The sequence below is a fragment of the Hydra vulgaris genome, chromosome 14 (assembly GCF_038396675.1).
Source record: "Hydra vulgaris chromosome 14, alternate assembly HydraT2T_AEP".
NCBI lineage: Eukaryota > Metazoa > Cnidaria > Hydrozoa > Anthoathecata > Hydridae > Hydra > Hydra vulgaris.
Window position 1 is genome coordinate 5037916 of NC_088933.1, and position 10543 is coordinate 5048458.

Consider the following 10543-nt stretch of genomic DNA (forward strand, 5'->3'; position numbering starts at 1 on the left):
CATCTTTCTTTTATTCACTGCTATCTAAATTACGCTAACGTTGCTTGGTGCAGCACTAATGTATCTAAAAAGAAAAAGCTTTTAATTAAACAAAAACACGCTGTAAGAATTATTGTAAATGTGGATCGCTTCTCGCACACTAAATTCCTTTTTAATAAATTCAAAATACTCAACGGATTTCAACTTAATTTATATCATATTCTTATATTCATGTTCATTGTAAATAATAAAATGGCACCCATTTTATTTAACAAATTTTTTGAAAAAATAAATCATTTATACCTAACAAGATTTTCAAATAACAACTATATTCAACTAAAAGCATATTATTCTGCTCCTAAGCTCCCGATTGCAATCAGAGGGCCTAAATTATGGAACACGCTATTGGATAATGAGTTGAAAAAAAATTCCTTACCTTGATCAATTTAAAAATAAAATAAAAAATAAACTTTTGATAATTAACAACGAGCTAGACTTCTTCTGAAACTTTTAAATAGGAGTTATCACTCGTTTTATTTACTTATCGTTTACTTTATTTTTGATCTTATTTATTTTTGATTTTAATCTGAATCTTTACCTTTCTTTGATGTTCATGTTTTATCTCATTTTTATTTATTTTTAAATTCGAAATCTTAATAAACAAAAGTTTGAAAAAAAGATAAAGTTATATATATATAAAGCATTTTTTATATTTGCATTTATATATGTATTTTATGCATATATTACATTGCGATAACGGTAATACTTTTTTTGTTATTTATATTCTTGTTTTGAAAAGACTGAATTTGTCTTCTTCTTGCCCCAGCCGTGTATATACATTTTGTAAAAGTCTAATTTTGTAAAAAAGCTTTTTATGGTGAAATACATACATACATCAGATTATAAATTATTAATTTTCTGTTAAATTATATTAAAAATTTTTAATATTTTTTTCTTTGTAGGCATAACGGAACAGTTATGCCTGAAGCCTTTATATCTTAGTTAAAAAAATATTTTTTTGCAAAATTTTTATTGTAAAAAAAAAAATTAATTTAAAATACCGTAATGCATTAGAAGTACCAAAATGCATCAGTGAGTTTGCCAAAAGTAAAATTGGCGTATTTTTTTAAGCGATACAACGACAAAAGATTTATCTTGAACTATTGCTAATTTGCTTAATTTATAAAAAGTTAAATTTTTCAGACAGTATTTTTAATCCGCTATTAGAATCTGGTTTTAAAAAAATATCTTGAATTGAACTTTTTGAATAGTTTTAATTTTGTAAAATAACTTTTATACCGGGGCAACAAGTTTATATACTTGACTATATTACTACCATTTTGTTTACAGTTAGATGATTTTATTTTTAATCTAAAATATTATTTTTATTATTTAGAAAAGTAATATTAGTAATGAATTTAAAGAAAATTTTATTTTTTTAACTTCATTTATTAATAGTGTTTAATGTACATATATACATTAAACATATATACATTAAACATGTCATATATACATTAAACAATTAATCAATATGACAGTTTCTCTCGTGGAAATAAAAAAGATGGTCAAGAATATGTTGGACGAATTTGAGAAAAAAACGGAAGCGATGCTTAAAAGACAAGAAGTAAATTTCGTAAATATAATTAACGCAAATATAAAAATAACAAACGAACGTTTAGATAAAGTTGAAAAGCTATATAATGACAATACAAGTATTTTGAAATTATTATCAAATGATGTTGAAGAGTTGAAATTTAGCTTAAACTTCCATGAAGAAATTTTTGAAAACAAAATAAAGACCGCCATTACAGTCGTGGATAAAAAAAAAGAAACAAACGACAAAATAAAAGGTAAGAGTGAATTTGTATATGTAAAAAATAAATTAAGAGAAATAGAGGACCGAGCAAGAAGAAATAATCTAAGGATAGACGGAATAGAGGAAGCTGAAAACGAAACCTGGGAAGTGAGTGAGGCAAAGGTTCTAAATTTGTTTGAAGAGCAACTTGGCTTGGTAAATATAAAAATTGAGCGAGCGCATCGCACTGGTAACACGGTCACTAAAAACCCGAGGACTATAGTTCTCAAATTATTGGACTTCAAGGATAAAATCGCAATCCTCAAAAAATCTTCAAGTTTAAAAGGAAAAAATTTATATATTAACGAGGACTTCTGCGCGGAAACAAACCTTATTCGAAAAGATCTGCGTGAAAAAATGAAATTGGAGAGAGAGTCGGGGAAATTTGCATACATATCGTACGATAAATTAATCGTACGTGATTGGAAAGAAAAGGAAAGTATTTTATGTCCTTAATATACTATTTTCTTATGAGTATTTATTTACCTTTTTTTTGCTTATTTAAATTTTTTACTTTTTTCTTTTTTTTATCAAAAATGGCAAATAATGTGTTTGACCAATTAGATTTTGAAAAATTAAATTATGATCCTTTTGAAGATAATCTTTTGAACAATCTTTCTGATGACAACTTAAATATTTTTTTAGAAACTCAAATGAGTTTAATTAAAACACCATATTTTGATCCTTATGAATTTAAAATCAAAAAAGATTTAAACTCATTTTCTATATTACACTTTAACATAAGAAGCATGCGGCAAAATTTTGAAAAATTTAAAGAATTTTTATTTATTATAAATTACTCGTTCGACGTCATATCTCTGTCAGAGACTTGGCATGATTCAGAAAGTCCTCTAGAGTTGAATTCGAATTATAGTTTGGCAAATTACAAACTAATTAGTTAACCACGAGGAAGCAATAAAAAAGGCGGAGGACTGGCTGTTTACGTACTTAAAAAGTATCAATTTAAAATAAAAAAGCAATTAAGTGTAGCAAATAACAATTATGAAAGTCTTTTTATTGAAGTAATTAATGCAAAAAACAAAAATAGTATAATTGGATGCGTGTACCGACCACCTAGTGGTAAAATTAGATCATTTCAAGACTTTATCGAAAAAAGTATTTTAAAAACAAACAACGAGAAAAAAAAGTTATTTATCCTTGGGGATATAAACTTGAATGCACTAACATACCAGAAATTTCCAAAAAAAAAATCTTTTTTGACATGTTATATAAGTTCAATGTTTTGTCAGTAATTAATAAACCGACTCGGGTTAATAGAACTTCTGCAACTGCAATAGATAATATTTTTATTAACAATCTCTTAGAAACATCATTTGAGGCAGGAATATTTAAGACGGATATTAGCAACCATTTCCCAATATACATTACCATAAAAAATATAAAAGTTATTCCAAATGATCAACCCAAAATTTTATATATAAATAAACGCAACCTTTCAACTCATGGTAAAAACAATCTTACGAACAAATTATATATAGAGAACTGGAGTGATGTTTATAAAAGTCAAAATGCAAATGAAACATGTAATTTATTTTTAGACAAATTCCAACAGATTTTTAATGAAGCTTGTCCAAATGAAGTATTAAAAATAAAAACAAAAACACTTGCTAATCCATGGATGGATAAAACACTTATTAAATGCTCTAGAACCAAACAAAAACTGTATAATAAATTTCTTAAAAATAAAACCACAACTAATGAAAAAAATTATAAAGCATACAATTATTTTTATATCGATCTTTTAAAAAAAACTAAAAAAAATTATTACAATAAACAATTTGCTAATTGTAAGCTGGATACTAAAAAAACATGGGCTGTAATTAACGGCATACTAGGAAAAAATAAAAATAAAACTTCTCCGCTACCCAAACGAATCAATATAAACAATAATGATATATTCTGTCCTAAAGAAATATCCCTTAATTTTTATAAAACCTACCTAACACCATCAAATGATAAAACGTTGTATGATTTCGAATTGACATTAAAAGAATTTGAAACGGCTTTTTCTGCGATAAAAAATAAAAATTCATCAGGATTTGACGGTATTCCCAGTAATATACTAATTTCAAATAAAAAAAGCATCAGTAGACCATTGTTCTATATAGTCAAGCTTTCACTGGGCCAAGGAATATTTCCTGATGTTCTAAAACTCGCAAAAGTAATTCCAGTTTATAAAAATAATGATCATGCAAATGTTTCTAACTACAGGCCTATATCATTGCTTTCTGTATTTTCAAAGATATTCGAACGTGTAATTTATAATAGAATCTTTGACCACTTAACAAAAAACAATTTTTTTTATCCAAAACAATTCGGATTTCAGAAAAATCTTTCAACTGAACATGCCATTATTGAATTAGTCGATCAAATAAATAATGGCTTTAATGAAAATAAATTTACCTTAGGTATATTTATTGATCTAACTAAAGCTTTTGACACTGTTGATCATTCCATCTTGTTAGAAAAATTAAAGTATTATGGGGTAATTAATAAGGACTTCAATTGGATTAAAAGTTACCTTACTGATAGAACACAATATGTTCATAAAAAAGAATACGGAATTCTTAAAGTCCCCTGTGGAGTACCCCAAGGATCAATACTAGGCCCTCTCTTATTCTTAGTTTATATAAACGACTTAAGTAATGCATCAGTGAAATTAAACCCAATTATGTTTGCTGATGATACAAATCTCTTTCTTTCTAACTATAGTATCAAGCAACTTTATGCTGACATGAACTTTGAATTAAATAAGATTAATGATTGGTTTCAAGCAAATAAACTCTCATTAAACGTTAAAAAAACAAAGTATACATTATTTTATAAAAAGTCGCAAGAAGTAAACTTTCCCCTCAAACTACCAGATCTCTTTTTAAATAATAAAGAAATAAAACAGGAAGACTCTTTAAAGTTCTTAGGGATACTTGTGGACAAGCATTTATCTTGGCTTCCACATATTAAATATTTACAATCAAAAGTTAGTAAAGCCATCGGCGTGGTGTACCGAGTTCGTCCTTATGTTAATATTATATGTCTTAAATTAATTTACTTCTCTTTAATTCATTGTTTTATCAGTTATGCCAATATTACATGGGGCAGTACGCAAACTACTAAACTTAAAAAAATACTTAGTGTTCAAAAAAATGCGTGTAAAATTATATACGGAAAAAAAAGAAGGGAGCACACGAAAGCCTTAATGCTTGACATGAAAATGATGAATATTTATGAAATAAATATTTATCAACACCTAATTTTTATGTATAAGTTTACAAATAATCTAACTCCAGTAAATTTTAATTGTAAGTTTAAAAAAAATATAAATGAAAAATATTTCCTTAGAACAAACCAATCAAATTTCTTTAAATTGCCTAAGAAACTAAACAAGTTTACAGAGTGTTCAATAGCATTTCGCGGACCAAAAATATGGAACTATTTTAAAAAAAAAGAAGCTAAAAAAGATAATATGGTAAAATCATTAAACTCATTTAAGTTGCTAGCAAAAAAACACATTTTTAATTCGGAGGAATTACAAGAACTCCGTTAAGTTTTATCAAAATAGTTTTACTTTTTTATTCTTTGAAAAATTAATTGTACATATCTTTTGTAGTTATTTATGCAATGGTGTATATGTTTTAAATCCTTGAGTATTTAAATTTGAAGTTTTTACATCTTACTTTTATCTGCAGTTTATTTGAACATTTTGACGACATTTTATTTTTTCAAGGGGCTCTATGAAAAGATTGTGGTGGTATTGTATCACCCATATCTTCTTTGAGTCCCGGTCTGTTTTTTAAATTGTCTTATTTGTTTATATATTTTATTACGTGATAATCTTATGTAACTTATTTTATTAAACAGCAAAATATATTCTAAACTTAAAAAAATAAAAAAAAATAATGTAAACAAAGAAGTTATATAAGAAAGAACAATCATCCAAAGTGGGATGAAATGCAGTTTTAGTTGTGAATAAAAAAGAACTTAGAATTCGAAAAGCTGCTGATACACATGGCACATTTAAATTTGCTCTAAATCGGCATATTGCTAATAAGCATCAAAAATGTGACCAAATAGATTAAGGATATTTTTTGTGCGATTTATGTAATCCATAATGTTTTTTGTTTAATTTTAAATTTAGTAGTAGTTGCTTTAGTAGTTAATTTAGTAATATATACTAGTTTTGCTCTACTTAAATTTTAGAACAATTTTTCAAGTTTGTTTATTTTGGAGTTTTTTATAATAAAACATAAGAAAAAGTTTTTATTTTAGTTGTTATATATATATTTTTTATTGGTGTATTGGTGTATGTTTGTGTAATTTGTAAGGGTATGTTACTTTTTTAAGATTTTAATGTCTTAACTTGTTTAAATGATAAAATGTCTTCATTTTTTATCACTTTCAAAGCTTTACAATTAACGAATAACTGCTGCTTTTTAACTGTCCCGCTTTGGCCCACCCACTTGTAACCACCCACTTGCAATATGTGAAGATTTTGCTATTCAAGAATTTTGTTACTTTGGTTGTCATTTTTTGAAATTTTTTTTTGTTTCTTTATATTAATAGATTTTCGGAAACTTATAAAAAAACAGTGTTAATTATAATTAGTTTATACGCAACATTTGTTTCTTAAGTGTCCTTATATTACCTTCTCAACTTTATAAATCGTAACTGAATTTTAAAATTGTTTCTTTGAAATTTACATTAAGTTTAAATTTGTAATTATTTAATATAAGAAATATTTAAAAAATTAATTTTCAGTATAAATGAATTTCAAAACAAGAAATTTTTTGGCATAATTTTATTGTTGTACAAAGTCTTAAGTTGATTAGAATGATAAATTGTTAATAGAGCTAAAACAGAGTTCTATATTTTTTTTGATTTTGGCTGTTGCAGAATAAATCAGTTGTGGTATTTTACTTAGTTTATTTTTACTTAGTTAAACTTAAATTAATAGACACGCCAATTTGTCTGATTTAGTTGAATTTTTATAACCTTATTAATAACCTTATTGCCTGCTTTACATCCAACTTAAAAGAATGTAAACGTTTATCTTTGTAATTAATTATTTAAATTTGATTTTAAAGAAGTTATTCACATTTTTATTTATTTATCAATATATCCAAATAAATTTTTTTAATTTGCATATAACAAAAAGACTTTTGGCATCAGATGGCAGTGGTATAAGTTATTTTTTTTACCACTGCCATCTGATGCCAAAAGTCTTTTTGTTATCATATTTTTGCTCTTTTTTAGTCGTATTCCTGTAAAATAGATTTGTAAATTATTGATAAAATTTTATCGTATAATAAAACTAAGTACATCATTTTTTTTAATTATATAAGTTTTCTTATAGGTACTTAGTGTAATCAGTGATTTCTTTAAATAATGTCACGTTACATGCTAAAGGTAAGAGTTTGATAAAAATACAACAAAAGTCACATTTTATATAATCCAGGGTTGGTACCCAAAAACCTAAACCAAATAGCTCATCTACTTTAATTTTATTCACGTAATATAAAGTTACTTATATATAAAGTTGTTTAAAGATGTTCTATTTATATGAAAATAAGGAGTTTAGTGCGTCATAAATGAGAACTTTATTTTACATTGAGCAGTAATATTCAAACTTTAAAACAAAATTTAAAACAAAGTCATCGAACGATTAAGTCATTAGCAGTTGTGCATCTTGATCTTATGTCTGTAAATTTGTACAAACATTTCAGCTTTTTCTCTTTCCTAAACGATTCTTAATTTTGCTCCAAATAATGCAAAAGGATTATAAAAATCCTTCAATGGATCCACTCAATTGGTCAATAATAAGTTGTGGATACAACTAGCTGGGCAAATGTAAAAATCTTGAAAAATTTGCATACAATTTGGAAGAAACTAGATTCTTTCATTTCTATAACTTTCTACCAATTTGTTGCTGGTGCTGTGTTTTTTACAATATCATTGGATAAGTATGTTGGGTAACAGTTAGCATCTTTCAGTTTAAATGTAGTCAGGATAGACTTTATTCAACCATTCCTCAGCTTCTTCTTGACTTCAATCCAATATTTTTTCTAAGTAAATAAGTAAAGTTATAAGAGCAGTAAACTTAATCAAAAATTTTACATCTGTTTTTCTTTCAATTTGATTACATGCTTTTTTTTGTAACTTGCAAATCCAGTTTAAATTTAATAAAAGTTTGTTACAAAATACCAAATTTAAAAATGGATGTCATTGCAGTTGGCTAAACAAATGACAAATAGGAAAAATCACTAATAAAGCTCAAAAAATCTTGCTACATATTTTCTGACTGGTTTGACTTCTTTGATGCTGCGTATGTAAATGGCCTTGACTTTAAAACTTATATATCGCTAAATACTTTAGCGGAATCATTAGCGCTTTCCATATTCATTTATCCAGATGAACCTTAAATCTATTTATTTTTTTAATTATTCTCTCTTTGCAATAGTTACCTATTACTCTATTTGGTTTGGTTTATCATTTAATACGGTCACTTCATTCCACTAACTAGCCTTGTTTCTTCCCCCTGAATGACACTTCGTTACGTTTAAGAATATACTCTATTTATATTTTAAATAAAACTAAAACTTTAAAATAATTTCAAAATAGCTTTAATGTTGAAAAAAATGCAATCTGATTATGAGGCTATTGTTTGAGACAACCTGTAAAAAATGAAAAATAGCTTTGAAATAAATATAAAACAATGAAACTTTGTTACCAAAGATTTGTATCAAACTTTATGAAAAACCTAAAAACCCTGTTGGGTTTGGTTGTTGCTCAAAAACCTGGATTTTGGCAACCTTGATATAAACAATCCTAAACGACTTTAAAATAACTAACTGTTACACATACTTTTTATAATTTGCTACTGTTTAAAATATTAAAAGCTTTTTTTGCTCTAAAACTTATGTGTTGACTCGAATTGAAAAAGAAATTTAACCCTCTATATTTTTTTATTTGGTTTAAACTATTTACATTTTGTTAAACCAATAGATGTTACTTAAAAATAAATCTCTAATCAATATCTGTAAAATAAATATAGTAATAGTATAGTTATATTTTTATGTAAAACTGTAAAAAATCATTTTTAAATAAAATTTTCGATAACATACAATTCATTTTACATGAAAAATGTTGGTTGAAAATAAACTTTCAATATTTGAATGAACGGATTTCTAATTAAAATATTCCTTCTGTTAATTATCCGGCAGTTGATTTGCTTGAACAACTTAGAGTTAAAATAGAATTAAACGTTTATTTACGGAAGCTATCCGACAGATGGATTTGCCGTTGTTTAACAGAAAAAAAACACATCAAACTTTAACGAAAATACCCTTATAAGGAAATTTTCGTTTACACGCTATAGGTTTTTTCGTAAAATTACGGAACTTTGTGGCAAATCCAGCTGTCCCTAAATAAACAAAAAAAATTTAATTACGTAGATTATCATTCACTAAATTAAACATGATTTTTTTTTTATAAAGCAACGTATACATTTTTTAAACCTTTTGCATTTTTCAAAATTATGCGCGTATAAGATGTAATACTTCTAACATTTTCAGCTATCTGACATATTACAGGGTGTTTGGTGTTGTTTGCTTTTGGTTGAATTATTTATAACGCAACAAAATATTTGGCTGCTTGTTTTCTTTTTTCTTTTCGTCAGAAAATTTTAATCTACGCCAGTACTACAAGAATTAATTTTTTTATAATGATTTTGGGATTTTTAACTTTAACATTTTCGAAAAAATTCGAATGTGATTGTGAAAGTAGAGTTGAAGTATGAAAAACTAATGCAAAATAGTATTTTATATTTAGCGGAGAAAACAGATATCCATTTATTGATAGAATTCATCGACAAATTTTAAATTTCATATAATTAGCTTAAGGCGTTTGAAAGTTATGACACGACAAATTTACAATCTCCTCATTTTGATGGGGGTGATTACTTTAATAAAAATTATTAAGGAGCACTTGTGGGTTGTTATTATTGTCAACATTTTTTAAAATTAATTTAAATATTGCAACAATACCAAAATGTATAAATAAATATTTACATGGCCGGGGGTAAAAAGAAGACAATAATAGTCTTATCACTATGCCAATCATAAATTGTTCAATTGAAATATACGAAATAGTTTGTAAAAAGTTTTATTAAGTAAAGATAAAAAATTCTTTGTTGTTGCTACAGAAAAACACTTTTAAAGCGATATCTGAAGCAAGTATTTGTAGATGTGATGAAATACAATCAAAATTATCCAGGAGGGAAATCGTCAAACACTTCAATGGCTTTTTCACCTCTCAAAAAATCAGCAAAAAACATTTGAGTATATTTCTTTAATATTAAGTGTATGTAAATGTCATACCTCATATCTTTTAAATTTATTTAAAGTTTTGTATATCTGATATAAAAAAAAAAGGGGAAAAATAAATAAATTAAAATCTAGACTCAAAAACCACAATAAAGAATGGCAACCCAGTTTATGATTAGAAGTTTTTTCGCGACCCAAGATAAATATAAAATAAAAATATTAAGCATTTTGTGATTATTTATTGATTTAGTAACAATATACATACATATAAAAAAGTAAATAATTATACAAGTTTATGCATTTAAATATTTTACATTAAAATCTTGCGACCCCAATATTTCGTTTAGCAACCCAATTTGCGGTTGCGAGC

At 25.9% G+C, this 10543-nt stretch overlaps 1 protein-coding gene across 1 annotated transcript; it reads left to right on the forward strand.

Moving 5' to 3' along the window:
* Positions 1 to 1510: 1510 nt before the first annotated feature.
* Positions 1511 to 2290, forward strand: LOC136090840 (uncharacterized). Its single transcript, XM_065817817.1, has one exon. It carries the CDS (start codon positions 1511 to 1513, stop codon positions 2288 to 2290), a length of 780 nt encoding a protein of 259 aa, XP_065673889.1.
* Positions 2291 to 10543: the final 8253 nt, after the last annotated feature.